This window comes from Acromyrmex echinatior, chromosome 19 (assembly GCF_024713525.1).
Source record: "Acromyrmex echinatior isolate Ae372 chromosome 19, ASM2471352v2, whole genome shotgun sequence".
NCBI lineage: Eukaryota > Metazoa > Arthropoda > Insecta > Hymenoptera > Formicidae > Acromyrmex > Acromyrmex echinatior.
The window spans coordinates 340887-362495 of record NC_141870.1 but is presented as its reverse complement, the minus strand read 5'-3'; the positions used below and the strand labels follow the sequence as shown (position 1 = coordinate 362495).

Sequence of the window (21609 nt, the reverse complement as noted above, 5' to 3'; positions counted from 1 at the left end):
TCCAGCATTAGGATAATGTCGACGTTTTCTGTCGTGATTCTCTTCCATACTATTACGTGAGTTGGACAAAGATGAACATTCAAAGTTAATTATTCGTCCTTGTCTAATCCATGTAATAGTGTGGAAGAAAACTACAAAAACATGGACATTACTCTACGGAAAAGGCAGTGATATCCACCTTCAGATTTCTCTCTGATGATAATAAGTGTCATGAATTCTTCGATATCGGGGATATCGATACAGTATCGCTCATCACGAAATCGCACCCTCGCGACTCGTCATAGTGGAAGAACAGCCAGTGATTTCAGTTGTCGCGGTTATCGTCACTGATTTTTCGACGTATTGGTAGGCGGAATTGGGCGGAATGTGTATCTGTTCGCGCGAGAAAGTTGAGATAGACGGAGTGATTCGGAGGCAATTCGGAGTCGAGCCTGTCGAGCATACCCGAACGGCCTCAGTCCTACAGGAATTCTCTCTTTCGTGATCTCTGATATGTGATATACGACGGTAAGGTACCGTCTATTTCTGGCAGGATGTTATGAGCAGTTGTGATTGTGAATCGCGGACACAGTCGCAGACCTTCTCTCGAGATCACACTTGGTATGGTGCTGTCACAATTGGCGATTTTTTGAGCCCCGGCACGAAAAGGTCACGGGTCTTCGTCGTTGAAAAATCTTGATCGCTATCGTCGTGCTTTCTTACTCTTCCCGACGGATATCGCTTGAACAATTTCTGGTCCGTTTCGCGAATTATGCTGTCGCTCGTGATGATAGATTACGTGTCTAAGCGGTGGATCCTGTTTCTTCTGTTTGTACTAAGTCAAACAAGTCATGGCCACGACGAAGATGCACATACTCTTCGGTATACCCACGATAACTTTTCCATTGAAGTTGGCAAGAAAAATCACTTCGTCATGTTCTATGCACCATGGTAAAGAAATACATGTATTCTGATTATATAGTCGTGCTATAAATTGTTTCTTAAAGAATTGATTTATTTTATAATTAAAATAAAAGACAATGTGCAATTTATACTTGTTTTGGTAATTGTTGAGCTATCTTATGTCTGATATTGATAAAAAGTAGGTCCATTCGACGCATTTTTGCATGAAATCAATGAATCTAGCAAAAAAAGTTTCTAGCAAAAAAGTTGTACAAACCGAGAAATTGAGGGCTGTCTGTAATGGTAGTAGTAAGATGTAGTAAATTGTAAGCTGTAACAATCAACCAATCATCGAATGGGAGATCAATTGACTGATGATTGGTTAGATTTTTAGGCTTGATCTACAATATGCGGAGTAAATTTGGTATAAAAAGTAAAAATAAGAAATTGATCAATCACAGTCGAATATGAAAAGAATACTCAACTGTGATTGGTTAATTTTTTACTTTATTTCTCACATCAAATTTGTGAATTAGAAAGCCCCTAGACACTTGTCCGCTGTGATTGGTGATCGTCGATTCGAAAAAAAGTAACGAAAAGTTACTTTTAAAAATCGATAATTAGTAACAATAACTTGTTAAAAAGTAACAAGTTACAGTTACTAGTTATCGATTTTTAAAAGTAACTTTTTCGATACTTTTTTTAAAATCGTCGACCACCAATCACAGCGGACGGATGCCTAGAGGCTTTCTAATCTCAAACGCTATGAATGGCTTGTGTCCAATTGAACCATGTCCAATCGTGTGCAAAGTAATTGTAAAATTCATTACCATTACAAAAAAGAATGTAATTATATTATCGTTCGAATTACCGAAAAAAAGGTAATGCAATTACCAGTAAAATTATCAAAAAAGTAACTTCTTAACAAATTAAGGCCATTATACATAAAATTACATTAGCTCCATAATCATCTTAAGGCTGCTGAACCAATAAGCATCTAATATAAAGACACCATATTGATTTACATAAGATGCTCATTAGTCTAGGGACCTTATGTTATGTTTATGTAATTTTTTTTAGTCTATATAATTTTGTGTGTGATATGATCCTTATTTCCACTCTCTGATTTTAATGTATTATTTAATATGTTATTAAAATTTTAATACATCTGTATTACACGTAATTAAATGTAAAACGTGTAGCAGCATAAAAAGGGGATTTCAGGTCCCGCACGTAATTGATTGCCACAGAAAGCAAAACAAACTCAAATGAAAGGATATTTTATATGTACAAAGTTTCATCCCACAAAAGCCACCATTTCGAGATATCGAAAAAATGTGATTTTTCCTTGGTATCTTTTTTCTCTGCTCTAAACGGATGTTTACAAAAATTAAAAAAAAAGGATATAGAGATCCAAAAAAGGATATAAATATAGAGTATCAAAAAGATTAGAGTAAGAATTTTTTTGTTATTCTTGATTCCAAATTCTGTTTTTAAAAAATTCAAGAATTTAAAAATCGCATTTTTTATATGATCTGAAAAACCATTTCTAAAATAATTCAGCAGCTAAATCTTATCATATTGGGTTACGGGAAAGTTCAATCATTTTTTTTTATTTCAAAATTGTATATACAATATCTTCGTTAAAAATGAATGAAATTCAAATTTAAAAAAGATTTTTAAAAAGGGTTTTAAAGCTTGAAATCTCTATTTTCAAAAGGTTTTTATATTTTTTGAGTTTCTGCGAGTTTCGTAATTTTTACATATAAAAAACTACGAACTGAAAAGATGAAAAATTTTCTTTTCACTTTGGGGGTTTTTCACGTGTCCAAAAAAAATTTACGAAAATTTTTTAGTACTTCTCGTGAAAGCTTGAAGCTCTCCCTACAAAATTATTTTTTAAAAATGTTCCTATGATTTTTTGTTTCTGAATTATTCGAGTTAAGTAAAGCAGCATTCTGACTTTGATTACTCATAACTCTGATAAAAATTATCATACCGCAATTAAAAAAAAACAGATTCTTAAAGATAAAACTTTGCTTTAGCAAATGATATAATTGTAACGAAAATTTCGGAACAAATGAAAATTTTGTATAAAAATATAAAGAAACTTTCTCCCCCACCCAATATATTCAATATTTTTTCAGATTTTTAAATTCATTTGGTGAACCACATGTTGAAAAAAAATTTGTTTCCAATCATTTCCTAACTTTGAAACTTTTCTTACATTAATATGACTTTAAAAGACTTCAGGTTTTTGATTTACAAGGCTATTTAACCCAAAATGGAAGATATAACTTTAATCAGAATCTCGAGATCTAAAATTGGAGTGCTAACTTTACATGTCCATTGTAATTAATCAATTCAATAAAACAAACTGTGTTTCATGCTGTTTTTTATTTTAATTAAGAAATAAATCTATTTTTCTTAGAAATAGAACTTAGCACGAATATTATTTTTTACGTTAATTGAACATAATAAAATTCAGTTGGGAATGTTCTGTATAAGGTGTGGACATTGTCAAAGACTTAGCCCCACGTGGGAGCAATTGGCAGAGATCTCGAATGAGGAGGACAGTAATATAAGAATCGCCAAAGTGGATTGCACAACCGAGAGCATTTTGTGCAGCGAGCAAGATGTTACTGGTTATCCTACGTAATACATTTTTGCCATCTAATTTAACTTTTGTCCGAAACAGATTTTTTGAAAATTGATTTTTAATTTATGTGCGCCATAATTATATCTGATAATATCTTTATGCATGCGATGTTATACAGATTTATTTGTAAATTATTTTGAAATGTATGACAATTATATATAACGTTTTGATGTCTTTTGACATAGATTGAAATTTTACAAGACTGGAGAAACTAAAGGTGTCAAGTTCCGAGGTACTCGTGATTTACCTACATTGACTTCTTTTATTAATGATCAGCTAGGTAGTTCAATGGTGTGTGTATTTTATACTGAATTTTATGCTGTTGCATTGAATTGTTAGTCACAGTTTATATGTTCCAGGTTGAAGATGTCATGCCAACTCCTCCGGAAGCAGTGAATGGATTACTAGAATTAACGGAAGATACGTTTGAAAAACACGTATCTTCTGGACATCATTTTGTTAAGTTTTACGCGCCCTGGTGTGGACATTGCCAGAAATTAGCTCCAACTTGGGATGAATTAGCCAATAGTCTTCGCAACGACGACGTAGTCAGTATTTCTAAGATAGATTGTACACAGCATCGTAGTATCTGCGGCCAATTTGACATTAAAGGATATCCTACGCTGCTGTGGATTGAAGATGGAAAAAAGGTATTGAATTATCGATTTTTTTTCCCATAAAGAATATTTATTTGCAAGGTGTTTACTATCTGAAAAAAATCTGAAAAACCTAAAATTTTGAGGAGATTTTTTAAAATGAAAATCATGAATTTTTATGAAAATCTTTGAAATTTTATTTTTATATTCTGTCTCTTTCTGAAAACATAGTTTTTTTCCTGATAATGTAAAATGTCGACAATCGGTAATAATAATAATAATAATAATAATAATAATAATAATAATAATAATAATAATAATGATAATAATGATAATAATAATAATAATAATAATAGTTTTATTGAATGCTATGACTTATAATTAATTGAAAGCAACAGGTATATTATATGATAATACTAAAAGCACATGAAAGAATTACAATAGAAAGATGACCTATTCCGACGAATGAGTTGAAAGTATATAGGGAGATCTGTTAGCCAATCAAATTTTGAGCTCATTTGCAGAAATTTACATGACTCGTTGACGCTGAAAATGAGCTCAATTTCTGATTGGGGGGTCCTCCGCTATTATGTGCAATGAGTCACCTTTCTAATTGCACCATGTTAAAAGTATACAATAGACATGAGTGCAACTGAGAGTTAATTTGATGCCTAATTTAATTAGAAAGTGGATATGTATGACATATATTTACATATATTCTCGCTAGTTTTTATTTAAAAAAATCAGGATAACAGTAGAAGACAATATATAATAGAAATTCATTAATATTAATAATTATAGTGACCCATTTTTATACTATCCTATAGGTGTCATGACTGTAATTGTAGAGAAGATAAATGTAGAAAATATCGCGTTTACTTTCAATGTTTATCAAAATACATTCAATCGATGCATTTTTATGTAAAAGTAAAAATTTAATAAGGAAAAAATCTCGTGAAGCAAGATATTACTAATAGCAGTTTGTTATTACTGAGATTATAAAATCTATCGTATCGATATGCATGTGCGAATTGTGCAGTGCGCATGTATTGTAATTACGTGTGCATGCAATGGCTAGCCATATGCGCATGGATTTTATATATATTAAATCTTTAAAAATAAATGAGCAGGGCTGGGCATGTATTTGAATTAATTTGAAATATTTTTATTTGATCTCATGACCCTCGCGATTTTCACGTGCTTCCTATATACAGAGCAACTTCTATGTATTATGTGAGCTTCCACAATTAATACATATTTTTAATCTTTGACTATTGGCATTGTGCCTTTTTCGAAGAATGGTGAGCATCGCGCAAGCTTCTAGTTTCTCATAGAACTTATTAATGTGCTCTATATAGCCACATTTGAAGCAGAGCCGAACAGTACCTACATACAGTTTAACTAGGTTTTTTCGATGATAATCGTATCTGGACTCGCCTTTTATCTTGATGCAGACTGCTCGAGTCTTCGATTTGGCCGATTTTCGATACTTAAGTATGAATAAATTCGTGATTATAAGATTAGATTTCTTCATGTCAATTGTTTCCTTCAGTTTTTACCTCAGAGAGGCATGTTTTCCGAATCTCTGATTATCGCCTTTCTATTGATTTTGAACTTGGAGACAAAAGCTACAATATCTGTCGCTTACAGCTATTATATTAGACAAAGCATTGTTCGCTAGAATTTTTCAACTAAACGTGACCTTCTAGGTATCTCTCGAATATTTGTATATTTAGCTAAATTTTATATTATAGGAACTAATCTTTTCGAGATACTAATAAGAGGGAATCACTTGCTCCTCATTTGTTTATTTGATATGACTCGAAAATGAACAATGTATAGATCTTTCGAGAAAGCATCGTGTTTAAATCTTCTTTTTTTTGAGAGCTTCGAGACTACCCATCATCAGGGTTTTGGGATCCGATATCCTGTGATCATCTTTCTTAGAGCTTGTAGATAGTATAAGAAAGTGAGGGAATCTACTTGAGGATCTCTTAGTTAGGTTTAGATGAGTTCATCATCTGTGAATTATCATTGCAGCTACTATCCAATAGTTACATTTACATGGCTCTATTTATAACATTGAAGTTACGAAACTGACCAACATAGCTATTTTTTCGAAGAATGGAATGACTGTGATTGATCAATTTCATAATGTCAATGTTATAAATTACTGACGTTAGATATCGTGTAAATACTATATTTTACAATGAAATTATTACATCGAATAATAATTTAAAATCGTTTAGTGAAGAGGCTTAGGGCTATCACACACAAAATGACATAAATTGACTTTTCACATTCTTTCATTCTTTCAGCTCGGGAATAAAATAAGTCTGACCGTGTAAACACGACTTACTTATGTAGGAATTATAACATCAACGTTATTAAGTCGAAGTTAAGAAGCCGTATACATATAAATGTATTAAATGTTATAGGAACACTCCACCTAATTACACTGGAAAAGGAAACTCATTTTTACTCCTCATGATACACTACTGGTAGTGGAATCTTGTAGTTTACATTATATAATGTAAATAAACATAAATTTTCAGTATTATATGTTAGGATAATAGTATATTTTAATTTCTCTTAATTTATTACTTTGCATGAAGAAAGCTGGTATTGTACGCAATAAGCTTTTGTGTAAATGTTTGACACTTGATGTTCCTATGTAATGGCATCTTTAGATTTCTCTTTGATTTATAATACTTTTTTGCAAGAGACAATGTAATATAGCGATCACTCCAGCAAATGAGAATGGATTAAAATGGATTGAAATTTTTTTCTAACTGCATTTCTAATTGCATTTCCTATTTAAAATTTTGAATTAAGCAGCATTCACAATTGTGTTGTTGTGCACAGAAAAAGTTAATATTATTTTTAGATTGAAAGGTATAGAGATATGCTTCATGCAATTCCTATAAATGAAAATGCATTCAAGATTGAAAAGCATTCTAACATTCGTGAATATTTCTGAAAATCTGAATCCATTTCAATTCATTTCAATCCATTCTCGTTGGGACTTCATCTTTATTTAACATTAAACGACAAAGTAATAATCCGCTGTGTTACATTATGTCATCTGTATCTCTTCCTCCACGAAAAAAACTACTAAGCACTACTATACTACTACACTATTGCACTGTTAATATACACTAAATAGTAATTCAACCATTATTGCACTACTACACTGATACACTATTGCAGTAGTTTCTTTTTGTGAGGAAATATTCATAAAAAAAATTAACTTATAAATTTTATTTTTTTTTAACTGAAATTATTTCATATAAGATGTTTACAGTGTATAATTTTAGCTGAAGTATAAGTTTATAAGTCTTTTTTTTTGTCGACTCTTAAAAAATTCTTTAATTTTACCTAGAATTTTTAATAGAAATATTTAGAAAATCCAGAAATTCTTACGGAATTCTTTACATTATTTCAGTAAACATTAGGTCTGTTCTTGTTGTTTGAAATTCTCAAAAATTGTTGCACTTGAAATGAGATAAATGTATATATGTTCAGATGTTAAAAAGAGAAAAAACGAAGATGTAAAAAGTGCAAGTAACGCAAACAAATCTATTCTCTTTTATATAAAAGAACTTTTGATGGAATATTTAATATATATATAAATATAAATCTCTAGGTGGATAAATATACTGGCCAGCGTACTCACGAAGAGTTGAAAGCTTATGTGTCAATGATGCTGGGTAAGAATGCAGAGAACGAGTCAAATCGAAAGCTTGAGAGTACAGACGGAATTCCGAATGCTATATTGAGTTTGACAGCTGATAGTTTCAAGCAAGGTATCGAAAAGGGTCTTTCATTCGTCAAGTTCTTCGCACCTTGGTGCGGACATTGCAAACGTCTGGCTCCCACATGGGAAGAACTAGGTAAGAAGTTCTTCGGCAATGACAATGTGAATATTATCAAAGTCGATTGTACACTCGACATAAGTAAACAATTGTGCAATGAACAGGAGGTAGATGGTTTTCCAACTTTGTACTTATATCGTAATGGACGCAAAGTTTCAGAATACAATGGCTCGCGTAATCTCGACGATCTGTACGACTTCGTAATGAATCATATGAAAACGCATGACGAATTGTAATTTTGTTTGTGATTAAAATGCCGAGATGTGTGTGTGTGTGTGTGTGTGTGTGTATGTGTATGTGTGTGTGTGTGTGTCGTAATGTATTTCCAATAATACTTCGAATAATTTAATTAAAGATGACGTTTCGATTTTTTATTGCCAAATGGAAATAGAAAAAGCAGGAATTTTTTTCATTTTTATATCGAGAGATAAAGAAACGATACGTTAGTATATAGAATGTAACATATTCAAATGTAATCCCGTATAAAAAAAATGTGCTTTCAAAATATTCTATTTATTGTCTTTTCTCATTTAATTTGCATTTATACATATAATTTTTTTTTATTTATTCCTTATACTATTATGTTATTTATTCCGTATATCTTGATAGTGAGGCTATAAAATTTTATTAAAAAATTTTTATAAAAGATAAAATAATGAATGTTGATCTTGTTCTTCATATACCCAATATAAATATTAATTGATTTCATCAGAAACAAGTTGATCCTATTATAGTTTTTAACATATGCTTATATTAATATGCGCAGCATAAGTGATATTTTTTTTTTAAATATCTGAAGATTTCTGATGACTAATTAACGGATATACGTGTGTGTGTGTGTGTGTGTGTGTGCGCGTGCGTGCGTGCGTGTGTGTGTGCGTGTGTGTGTGTGTGTGTGTGTGTGTGTGTGTGTGTGTGTGTGTATACATATGTATTATATATATATATATATATATATATATATATATATATATATATATGTTTGTATGTATATATACACACAATGCCAGAATTAAAATTGTTTCAGTAGAATCCTTCAATTGTATTCTGTATGATATAAGCTCTTGGGAATTGTAACAATATCAAATTGACCAAATGCAATTTTTATTATTGTAATTTGATTACATTGACAACCGTAATTGTTTCAATACATAGCAGTTATAAATCCTCCCAACAAATCGCAACCGTGTAACTTAGATATAATGTTACACAAGTGTCAGAAATGGTACATGTAATATTAATTTGTAATGATAAATATAATGTACTAGTATGATTCTATGTCAACAACTTTGAATATAATATTTGTATATCGGAAATATATCAATAATATATTACCGTAATGTAATACATAAACGTCCTTTATATATATTTTATATGTAAAAAAGACGTTTATATGTAAAAAAGACAACAGTGTTGTTAACTTTGATGGACTACATTTTCTTATTTTCAGCGTTAAAGTAGGTACAATAGTGATAAAAATTGATGCTATGATAACATTTAATTTTGAATCGATTGTGAGCAATTTGCAGAGCTGTATTCGGGGAGACATTAGAGCTATTTGAGTCATTCCATCTATATTGTTTATTAGATGTAAAACAAGGATAGGATGACACTAAAAACGCTAATAGCATTTCGCTGAATGTACCCCTGACGACTGGAAGTTGAATAAATTCAATTACATATATGTAGTATGTATTTTATATGTATGTATAAAAGTCATATAACATTCGTTAAATTGCTAAAAGATTAGTTGTGGTATTTATGTTAGGTATTTTAAATTACATTAGATTACATTTTTAAATAATTGTTATGATTATGCAACAAAGAAATATAGCTTTGTTCTTTTTAAAAACCCTAAAAATTATGTGACAATTACGTATTGTCTTCATAATCATAAATTACATATCGTCTCTATACTTTGCCGGTTTGATTCTTGAATCTATTGTCAATTGACTCTAAATAAATCGCATGGGAAATATATCAGGTTTCGAATGTTTCAATTTTGCTTTTTTAGTAATCTAATATACATTTGAATATGGCCGCATCTGGTATGATCTGATATCTGCGGCGCAGATTCTACACAGAGTTGTACGAAAATCTCAAGAATGAGCTGAATGAGCAGTATTTGGCTGCACTTGGTTTTTTCCAACATGGACGCGACCTTTTACTAATATTTATCTTTTCTGTATCTTTCATTATTTTTTATTATTATAACAAGCCATTGTGAGTCAGCCTCGTGTAGAAACATAATGGTAAACATTTTTATTAATCCTTCACACCGGAGTCAAAATGACCCTAGAGCGTATTTAACCTATTATCATATTCATAGTTATCGTTTTGAAGACAAAAAAAATTTATGTTAAGTGCGCTCCGAGGTCATTCTGATCCCTATGTGATTATTACAACATTAGTTCAACTTTTAAAGAGATATGATTATGAAAGGTTAAAATAAAATGAGTATAGCGCCTTAATTTCGTTAATTGTTATAATGAACTGCCTTTAATCGAAAAAATATTTATCGCATTAAATTGCGATGTACAAATTTATGCATAAACAGTGTTGATACTGAAAGATATAAACGGCTTATCGTATCCGTACAGTCATCTTGCAATAAAATAATATTTACTTTTCTCACTTTTCTTTGCGTGGAACTTAACAAAGTTTACAGTAAGACACGCTGAAATTCTCGCTATCGATGATGCGGTACTGATAATTTTTGTAGGTGGTGAAGTCTACTTTGCGCATTTGCAAAACGTGATCCATAATCTTCTTGACCACTGGTAGAAAGTCTGTCACATTCGCAGTGGTTGCAAGGTGATCGTAGTAAGCCCATTGCCTGTCTTTTAACTTGTTAATGTGTCTCAGCTAGAAACAAAGAAAAAAAATTATTAGGTGTTGGAATTAATTCGTAGCGTTTTACAAGTGATGGGAAGTACTTTCATTAATGTATTTTTTAATGCTCATGTGAAATAAATAACATTCTTTCATTAAAAAACGCTACGAATTAATTCCAACACCTAATATAATTCAACATGATCTTTTATTTAGAATGAAATTCTAGATAATCAAAAAAGCACAACCACTGTTAAGAGTTCTGATTAGCCATCGCAGTGGCCAATTATGAGATTGATTCTTTGGTATGTATATAATAATAATTACACATAATAAAAATCATTTTTATTTTAGATTAGACATAATTGTAATTCATTAAATTATTATTATATCAACAAAGATATAAAAATTCTGAATTATTGTTGTGTCTCGATTACTTTGCTTTGAAAAAAAATCATAATTTTTTTAGTCGATTATTTTTTAAGAATTTAATTTTATGCAAAATTTCTTTTATGTTATTAAATGGTAAAACGATTTGCCATATTCGTGTCTGTCTGATAATCTAGGATATTAATCTGGTAAAAAATTTATATCATAATATTTTTAATATTTTAATTTTCTCTTTATAAAGTTTAAATTTATAAAGATTTTTCTGAAAAATATCTCAAAAATTTCTTCAGATTTAATAATAAGTTTTCTTGGAAATTATAAAATGAGAAATTTGTCAATATTTCATAACTCAGATATAAAGAATTCTAGAATACTTTTTCAATATTTTTGAAAAATGTTCCAATTTATACAAAAAGTTGAGAAATTTTCTAAAAAGTTATAAAACTATATAGGAATTGTGAAAAAATTTAAAATTTATATGAAAATTCTGAAAAATTATATGAAGAATTCTAAGAAAATTATTTACCAAGATTGTGATAATTGTTATATCAAAATATGTTTCGTCTTTCCCTGAAAGAATCGTCATTTATATCAATCAACGACATATACAGGGTATCCCTTCATGCAGTGTCAAAACTACAGCGGTTTCAGCACATGAAAACAAGTTCAAAATGTCTAATAAACATACGTCCGATTCCGAACGATTTCGGAATTTTTTCTCGACGAAATTGTTAGATAATATTTTCGAAAAAACTACTGTTTTTATGCAATAAAAACTTATTGATGAATAAATAAAAGTGTGAATACAGTAGAACCCGAATTATTATGGTAGAGGACTTTTTGATTTAGTTTAGTTCGCTCTATTTATCTATAAACAGTGATACACCTATGTAATTGAAGTTTGGAGCGTTCATGGAGCGAAGATTAAAAGTAAACCCAAACCACACAGACAGACAATTGACGATCTCTTGTATGTATACGTATAATCGAAAAAAAATTTCCTACACTTGTTTCTGATTGAAATTAAAATAGGATAATGTCCGAGATTGACGATAAAAAAAAATGTACATCTAATGTCAGACACCATATACGTCGTTGATGCCGATCTATCATTGTCTCTTAAAATATAAGCTTTTCCTGCAAATTTGTAAAAATTAATCATGAATCACATACCGGAATACCTTGGTCCAACAGTGACTTTTTCTCGATTTCGTATTCTTCGCGCATTTGTTGCGCGGACGGTAACTTAATACGATCTTCGAGGATCCCGAGGATGTACTGTGCTTGGATATGGAACATTGGAAATGGTATCACCAACGCGGGCAAGCCCATGAAAAACAGATTTGTATAATCCATATGTACTAGATGCTTGTAGATGGGTTCCACATGGTCGTCATCTGTACGTATCTCGACTTTAGCCGACATAAAGGGATACGTGAATTTGTAACCTGAGAAGAAATTATGAAATTTATCATAAACCATGAAGAAAGTTTAACTGATATGCCCCAGTGCAGTGATTACCAGTGCAGAATATGAAATCGTCCACTTCCTCTGTTGAACTGTCGCGAAAGGTGAAGATGTTTCCCTGGATGGACTCGACACCAGGTTTTTGCTCGAGATTGTCCGATATTTTCGAGTTGAGTTGTTCCGGCAGATTATGACTCAGATATACCTGAAATTATCAAGAGAACTAAAGGATTAATAAAAAAAATTGTGTCGTTGATGATTAGGATCATGATGTAAATACATCATGACTAGGATTACTATGCCATTGCTACGCGACGATTTTTTTTACAATTAGCATTTTACGATTTATGTGGTCGCAGATTATATATCTCAACAAAGATTCGGAAAAGATTTCGCATAAACTTTACGGGAACTGAATTTTGGATAAAATTTTAATATATTTTATATAAGGGCCGTGGTTTATGTGAGGATACTAACTGAAAATTTAACTCAAATTTTCGAAGGGTTTGTCAGAGTTCCTTTGATACTAATGATATTTTCGGGACATTATCAGAAAGATGAAAGTATAACTTTAAATTTATCAAAAATGATAATTAATAGTACAGAGATTTATGTGCCAGCGTACTTTATCAGCATATTGCGAGACTTCCATGGCGATATCAATGCCAGACCAGGACGCGCCGAGTATGCAAACCTTCTTGCCGGTATAGACCTCTGGCACTCTGTACTGATGGCTGTGAACACATCTACCACGAAAGCTTTCGATACCTGGAATATGCGGAATACGACCGACAGTGTAATGCCCATTGCACAGCACCACGGCGTCGAAAATCTTTGTGATTTCTGTTTTGGTCTCCAATGACTCGTATGTCACCATCCATAATGTCCGGCCGTTAATAGTTTCTGGCTCTACACGCTTCACTAGGGTATTCAACTAAAAACAAACGTGATCCAAAATAAAAACATGATAAAACGAAGAAGTATCAATAATTTTAACATATGCATATATTCATTCGCAAGAAGAAAACAATACTTTATAAAAATAACACGTTACTGTTACCTTTTTTTTTTATAAATTCGTTATTTATTACTAATTTTAAAAAGTAACGTGTTGTTATTACTGTTACTTAGAAAGAAACGATTTGTTAATTTTTTTATTATTTTTTTGTAATGATTAAGATAAAATATTAATTGTAACAATCAGTATTAAGATTTAAATCATAAAAGATTAAAGATTATAAAGATTATAATCTTAGTTCTTACATAGCAAGCATTTTCTTTATTTAATAAACTCCTTCTATAATTCTTTATATTAATATTTTTAATTTTTAATATATATTGGATGTTCTCTAATTATTGACAAATTTATTTACAAATTTCCACTACATTAATTAAGATCTTAAAATGATGCCAATTGAGTATCAAATCATTAAATCGCTAATTAATTTAATTTGTGATATTATTACTGGTAGTTCAATTGCGTTTCTAGGTCCGGAAAATTAATTTGGCGCGTAATTTGGCGAGAGACTACAAACGTGGTATATAAATTCACACGAAATTATTTAAAACACTCAAGATCCAGCTTCGATCAATACAAATGTAGTTAAAGCATAATCGCCTAAAGTTCGCGCGTTTAGTTAAGGTTGATATTTTGTTCCATATATAACTCAAAATATTAATTATACTTAAACACGAAATTTGGACAATATGATTTGCTAACTTTAAATGCTTATAATTAAAAACCTAGTAAACCTTGACCTTTTGGTATTAGATCTTTGTCTCAAAATAATTTCAGAAATTTTCCAGCAAATGGTATGGTAGATTTAAGATGCCCAGCATAATATGTTCAATTTTTTATTCAAAGAATCTTAAATCTCATTAGATATGCATAGATACAGTTTTAAAAATGTTAAAATTACCGACTTTCATCTTGTCATTAAAAATTAATTAAATATTTTATTTATGTACTAATAGATAAAAATATATTTCTAATCCTTCAGCTATGGCGGCTCATTCATGTAACTGTTGAGGTAGTATTTTTGTAGTAGGCTATTATTTAGATGTAGTTATGGTCAGCCGATTTTTTTGATTGATTTTTTGATGCCCGATTCAAAATTTGTTGTTTCTGTTCCCCTATAGGGAATAAATATTTAAATAATATGTCGAGTCGCTCAGATTCTGATAATAATGAATGAATTTACAAACGCTGTATTATACAATATATAATAAACGAAAAGCAGTGCATAATAGACCTCTAAACTTATATTGAAGTTTACTTTAAGATTTATCTTTTAAAACTTTAATGTGACTCTAGATGGAAACTCTGTGATGGTGTAGAGGATCATCGTTTTAACATCCTTACAAACTGCACAGTGTATGCAGATGCATGCATATCTGACGAAACTTCAGATTTTTAAAATAAGAAATTTATTATATTTTCTAATTTTTAGATTTAAGCAATTTTGAAAGTATTTTATTTTTTAGCATTTCTTTGGTTTTCAATGAAAAAAAGATTATCAAATTATACAAGTAATTAAATAATTAGAATAAAATCATTATTATAACCGAATTATTATTATAAAAGTGAATTATGTTATTCCCTTTAAGGCGAATTTTGACTATTTTTCTATGCCATCATATTTAGCCTAAAAAACGTAAGATTACATATATAACTTACATTACATTTCTTAGGCAAAAATCGGCCCACTATCCTTTGTCACTGGCGTACTGCCGGCTATGCAAGGCATCCTTTAATGGTTAAAACAAAAATAAAAGTCGAAAGCAGTAAGGGATAGTACCTATAGACTGGATGTTGGAAAAATTCAAATTTCGGTTGTCAAAGATCCATATTCAGAAGTGTTTATAACGATGTTGACGAATCGAGATGTTCTGCAGAGTATATTATTATATATTTTATATATATTTATATGTAACGTAGATTATATCATATTAAGTAAGAATGATTAAGAATTTTACAGTTTAGAAGATATTTTATTTTTTATTTCAAAATATGCGAAAATAAAAATTGAAATATCTCTTAAACTCTATTATTTCTTAAGTAATTTTATTTTAATACTTATGTGTATACGCAGAATAACTAGAAGAATTATCAACAAGATAATACCTATAACGAAGATTATAAGTCGAAGCTGAAGCTTAATCCCCATAGCAAAAAACTTCACAGTTATAACACAATAATCATGATTATGTCATGGTGACGTTCGCTTTCATCACAAATATGTCACAACGATGCCATGATGATATGCGAATGCTTTGTAACATGTGTTATTTTGTTATGACAATCTCACAATGACATCATATTTTCATGTGAATTTATACGCCACGTATATAGTCATTTGAACTGCGCGCTGAATTGATTTTTCCGACTTAGAAACGCAATTAATCACTGTAGTAATATCACAAACTAATTGATAAGTAATTAAAAAATTTGATACTTGATTGGCATCATTTTGAGAATATTTCGATGTACTGAAAATCTGTAAATAAATTTATTGCGAAAAATATTACCTCGGTTGGAAGTCGGACTCGGATCTCCAGCATTTCGTGCGAGCATCCTAAGCTTTTAAACCACCGAAAATAATTAGTAATATTCTTCACAATAACCGATATGTAGGAACATTTTTCAAGTAGTGTGTGTAAATGATTTATTAAGACCATATATGTGAATACACAACAAGTGAGAGATAATGCTCATCGAAGCTGGATTCAACTCCCGACCGAGGTAATATTTTTTGCAATAAATTTATTTATACATTTTCAGTACATTAAGATCTTCTTAAAATGATGCCAATCGATTAAATTTTAAATTGCTTGTCGATTTAATTTGTGATATTATTACAGTGGTCCAATTGCGTTTTCAAGTCTGAAAAATCAATTCGGCGCATAGTTCAAATGACTACGTATGTATTATATAAATTCACATAAAAATATTTAAGCACTTAAAATTTAACTTTGACTGTTAAAATATTTAACCACTTAAAATTCAACTTCGATCGATATAGGTATCATCCTTCATTTGTTGTATATTCACATTATACGGTCTCAATAAAAAGTTTATTATTATAAAAGAATTATATTATGTAAGAGGAATCTTTCAGATAATTTTGTTAAAAAATATAATGACGAGACCTTAAAAAATCAATTTTTTCGAAAATTGATTTAATCATTATTTGTTTCTCTATCAACCTTATACTTCTTGTCTAAAATTTTTTTAAATATGCTTTCTTTCCAACATAATATGTCTAATAAGATTAAAATTAATCCTACGTACACGTAGGATTAGTTAATCAGAAACTCAATAACGATAGTTCATGTCGAGTAGCAAAGAAAAGTTTTTTCTATGTTTCGCTTCGTTTTCGTTTAATAAAATATGTTATCAGAATGCAAAAATGAGAAGAATATATTTTAAATTTAATGATATTTGAAATTCAATAGAATTCAAAAATACTTACTTTAATGTAGGGATAAAGATTGAAGTGCTTCGCATAACTCATGAGGTATTTTTTTATTAAGCTGTGGTGAATGAAAGACGGGCCATCCAGATCTTGAAAGGGGAAGTCAGGTATCGCCATTATTTCCTTCGGTATATTTGTCCTGCAAGAAAAACGGAAACAATTCGTTTTCTCAGTATTTAGGTGATCATGCGTACGACTTTTATTAATTTTATCTGTCGTGGAGTTCAAAAGATACGGCGACCTATAACCCAAGACTGGCGATAAACAAAGTTGCTAGTTATTAGCAATTTAGCTGAAATAAACTCTAGTCTATTTTGAATTTACTTGATAGACACAGACATAATTAGAAAGATATTTTTCCATCTTGTGATTAAGCGTGTTTATATTACGACGAAAAGAAATATTTCTAATTCTTTCTATTTTTTACTAATATTATTCGATATGCTGTTTAGCTAAAATTAAGTTGACTATCGAAGATTTGAACAAGAGTGATTTGGTAGTTTTCAGAACCATAGAATCACATTAATATATGAGAGGTACAGATGAAATAGATAAGAAAATTATAATTATATCATTCGAACGCAAATAGGGAATCATGTTCGCATTCGTCATCATTGTTGTTCGATCGGTTTCGTCCAAAAATCTATATCTTCGTAAGAGTCCTTGAGTCTTTCACATTATCACGCAATGCTTTTCAATCTATATTGCAGATCGCTTCGTTATTTGATTTATCGTTGACATATGTTCTTCCTTTCCGGAATTCAGAAAATCAATCTTCTCATTAATATATCACAAAGTGTATCGCGTGTGCAAGCAAAGTTTATCACGTTACTGCATTAGACCGGGTGTTTCTCATGTATATGTATGCAGGGACGCTGTATTTATTGTTTTTTAATTGTAAAAGACGCTTATTCGTTACGTACTTTTATTCCAAACTTGTTGCAAATTAATTTCTGTTTTGGAATCGAACTTATGATCTGCCGCCTCACCAATAGTCCTTCATTTTTATCGAAATGTAACCGCCGTGTGTCACAGGAATCCCAACTTCTATTAAGAATATAATTGAGATTGCACAATCAATTATTCTATTATGCATTATAAAGAATGACAAAATAAAAATATATCTACGCACACGCACACGTACACGCAAATATCTGTGATGACACTGCGATCAAGTTTCACAATTAATTGGAAAAAAAATCTATTTAGATTCTAATTGATGGAAAGATCTAAAATTATGTTTGGAGATGAGTGACTAATGCCCAATTTCTTCACTTTTAGATAACTTTATCCATGAGGTATCTTCTACATTAAAATGGAGATATCTCCTGAATAAAGTTGTCAGTAACTTATCTAGAAGTGAAAAAAATTGGGCATAATTGCAAGATAGCAGTGACACAGATTTATTGAACAAGACTAAAAAAAGAGAGAAGGAAATTGTGTATTAAACGAGAGATATGCATGTTGCATAAGACATCTAAAAGACTCTTTGAAATGTTATTTGGGATCCTATAGTCAATAATAGCAAATGCATATTAATATAAGGTATCCCACAACCCACACCCATTCTTTTAAAAACGGATTCTTTGAAACATTTTAAGATGAAAATCCTAATACGAAAATGTCAAGGCCATAATAGTTTTTAAATTAATAGTGGTTAAAGTTTACTATAATCATGGATGATATTATCATCATGACAAGATTGACAAATGATGAAGATGCTTCTGGGGACCTCTCAGTTCAAGATTATCATATAAAGAGTGCGCAGAGCATGATGTATCATTTGTTGTTCATCAAATAATAAAGAAGATAAAACGATACTTTTCACGCGCTTCGTACGTAAATTGGAACGCCCTCAAAGATGCAGACATTTTTATTAAAAAATTATTGTTACTTCTACATTGTTACTTCTAAACTACTTTTACTACATTACGTACACATAATTAATATTGGATCATATAACAAAATATCAATTTAATAGCGAGATACGACTCGTTTCCAAATAAATTCATAATCATGTGTAATAAACATTTTTGTAATATCTATAGATAAATTAAATGTGAAAAGAATTAAATATATTGATAAAGTAAGACTAAAACATGTCAAATATTTATTTAATCTCAATATACAAATATCAAATAAACGGTACACATATTTTTCAATAATTATTGTAGTAAAACGTTGAAAAAAGATAAGAATGTAAAAATTGATATAAATTACATCGATATGGGTATACATTGTTAAAATTTATAGAGAGTATAAATCGATATCTTTATAAATCGATATTCTTACTGATAATTCAAATATATAAAGTTCCCGGGGAAAAAAAAGTTTTGTATATAATTATATATAAAATATTTTTTCCTGATTGTAAGCAATGGATTAATTAAATACTTTTAAATACATTTGATAGTTTACGCTTGCACTATCCTCCGTTTTAATGTTTGAAGGTCATTATTAAAAGGTCATGTGTGCCTTAATATGCACAATAAGACACAATGTGACACAGTGATTATGTGATCTTTATTTAACTTTGGCTGCATTCAGCAGACTCAATAGTTGAGTGAGCGCTCGTTACTATTAATGTATTCTTTTAAATCATACAAGCATTTAGATCAGCATTTTAGATCTCGAAAAATATCAATAGTAGCGAGCGCTCATTCAACTGTTGAATTCGCTGAACACAATCATAGTGTCATACCGTGTTATTTGTCGCTTGTTGGAAAGCACATTATAACGAGTACTTCATACACATTTTATTTCAGAGCAAACAAAATCAAGAAATATATATTTTGATATTATTCATTCTTATAGTTTTGTCATTTGAGAATTAGTCAATATTTTTATTTTTTTAAACGAAGCGTTTGTGAGCAAATTTTCAGAGGAAAATTTTGTTTGTTTTAAGATCCTAAATTCATATTTTGGCGGTTTAATCCGACAACATTCTGTATATGTGCTTAAAATACACGGCCAGTCTCGCGCTTCGATATCATTGCGCTAATTGCTCTTGGCATGAGACACTATCGTGTCTCCTGATAAAAAGTTATATAATGCTTTCTATTTACTTGGTTATTGACAATCTTACCTGAGATTCTTGTACATGCTGCTATGAATCAAAAGTCCATATTTGTCAAGATCTGTTTCATCAGTATATACCCAGGTGCCACCGATGTGATCAGTTTGTTCGAAAAGGACGAGATTATAAGAATTTAATTTGGCCACTACATGACGAGCTACCACCAGACCAGCCACTCCACCACCCACAACAGCGATTCTCGTTTTACTACTCGGCATAATTTTTCAATAAAAAGTCTAAAAAAGATATATGTATATTAGCTGTATTTTAAAAATTTTAAAGAAAAAGGATTCAGAAAAAAAGATAACTGGAATAAATCTAAAAAAAGAATGTACCAGAGATTCGGATCGAAATTACATTTCGGAATCAAATTTCGGACTGACTACAGTTATCGTCCGAGGCTACTTTCGATTTCGATATCAGTTCCTTTTAGCGGTAATGCTGACCATTGTAAGTATAATATTACTGAAATCAAAAAGGATCAAAATTTCAGTAACCATTAAGATAAGGAATTGATAAAAGAATTGGAACTAAAAGTTGAATTTAGCCTCGGACTATTATCCAGATCGAAATTTTTCAGTCTAAATCCCTGGAATGTATTTTGAGATAATGTTACATACGTTTCTCTTCTTTCCAGTGAAATTGAATAACACAATATATTTCTTAATTGATAAGCAACAAGTTTAATTTGGTAATATTATCAACAAACAATTTAGATTTAATTTCACTGATACTATCGTCACTGTTATATTATTTTCGTTTGTCGATCGTAAAAATATATAAATGATGTCCTGCTAACAAAATTATCCGCGATTTGAGATATTGAAACGAAGAGAGCAACGAATATGACATTTAACGCAATAAATGTCAGAGACATTAACTTGATAGTCGATCTGATTCGGCCAAAGGCTCAAATAAGACTGATCAACGAAAGCAAGTCTACATATATTGGACTATTATCGTTAGCCTGGCTGTTCGCTTTATATTAACGTTCTATATATGGAAAATGTTTTCTCCGGTTTACGCTCCCCTTCTTTTTCTGATGAAATAGTTGTGGGTCAGCGTCAAACGTGTTGACCCAGCAGAGTATTCGAATGAGAGAGAGAGAGAGAGAGAGAGAGAGAGAGGGGAGGGGAGGGAGAGAGGCCGATTAAACTCTCATTAATAAAAGCATAATTTCGAGCTGAGTTGCGGGATCATTCCAATTTGCATTAATGCGGCAAGTAGAAAAAATAAACATCACTTTTATATAAAAATATAATATTTCAGAACTCACGACACTTTAAATTGGGTTCCACCTTTCGATCTTCAGCTCACAGTTTATCTAAAGTTTATAAACAAAAGAATAAAAAAGTAA

The 21609-nt window shown here is 30.5% G+C and overlaps 2 protein-coding genes across 5 annotated transcripts; one reads left to right on the top strand and one right to left on the bottom strand.

The window, feature by feature from the left end:
• Window positions 1–18: 18 nt before the first annotated feature.
• On the top strand, window positions 19–12031 carry prtp (thioredoxin domain-containing protein pretaporter). Of its 3 annotated transcripts, XR_015548260.1 has the most exons (8): window positions 20–930; window positions 3391–3537; window positions 3727–3832; window positions 3901–4191; window positions 7784–8030; window positions 10027–10264; window positions 10735–10835; window positions 11074–12031. XR_015548260.1 is itself a non-coding variant. In XM_087415998.1 (6 exons), exons 1-6 carry the CDS (start codon window positions 752–754, stop codon window positions 9087–9089), a joined length of 1017 nt encoding a protein of 338 aa, XP_087272124.1. In that variant the 5' UTR covers window positions 19–751; the 3' UTR covers window positions 9090–9990. The 3 variants fall into 3 exon arrangements, 2 of the variants coding, with proteins under 2 accessions (XP_087272124.1, XP_011056475.1); XM_087415998.1 differs by lacking the exons at window positions 10027–10264; window positions 10735–10835; window positions 11074–12031 and adding an exon at window positions 9043–9990 and having other exon boundaries at window positions 19–930; XM_011058173.2 differs by lacking the exons at window positions 10027–10264; window positions 10735–10835; window positions 11074–12031 and having other exon boundaries at window positions 21–930; window positions 7784–8519.
• LOC105147278 (uncharacterized) lies at window positions 10484–21217 on the bottom strand. 2 transcript variants are annotated; one of them, XM_011058170.2, is made up of 7 exons: window positions 20873–21217; window positions 20262–20488; window positions 17174–17315; window positions 13327–13635; window positions 12756–12906; window positions 12408–12682; window positions 10484–10877 (listed from the first exon to the last, which is right to left on the bottom strand). In XM_011058170.2, the coding sequence occupies exons 2-7, from the start codon at window positions 20468–20470 to the stop codon at window positions 10665–10667; spliced, it is 1299 nt and encodes a 432-aa protein (XP_011056472.1). In that variant the 5' UTR covers window positions 20471–20488; window positions 20873–21217; the 3' UTR covers window positions 10484–10664. The 2 variants fall into 2 exon arrangements, with proteins under 2 accessions (XP_011056472.1, XP_011056474.1); XM_011058172.2 differs by lacking the exons at window positions 20262–20488; window positions 20873–21217 and adding an exon at window positions 18100–18222.
• Between the last annotated feature and the right edge of the window lie 392 nt (window positions 21218–21609).

Coding starts and splice junctions, on each gene's coding strand:
- prtp (XM_011058173.2), top strand. CDS start 752: ATGCTGTCGCTCGTGATGATAGATTACGTGTCTAAGCGGTGGATCCTG. Junction 3,833..3,900: donor ATCAGCTAGGTAGTTCAATG/GTGTGTGTATTT, acceptor TATATGTTCCAG/GTTGAAGATGTCATGCCAAC. Junction 4,192..7,783: donor GGATTGAAGATGGAAAAAAG/GTATTGAATTAT, acceptor ATAAATCTCTAG/GTGGATAAATATACTGGCCA.
- LOC105147278 (XM_011058170.2), bottom strand. CDS start 20,470: ATGCCGAGTAGTAAAACGAGAATCGCTGTTGTGGGTGGTGGAGTGGCT. Junction 13,636..17,173: donor ATCTTTATCCCTACATTAAA/GTAAGTATTTTT, acceptor GTTTGTTTTTAG/TTGAATACCCTAGTGAAGCG. Junction 10,878..12,407: donor TGTTGGACCAAGGTATTCCG/GTATGTGATTCA, acceptor CTTTGTTTCTAG/CTGAGACACATTAACAAGTT.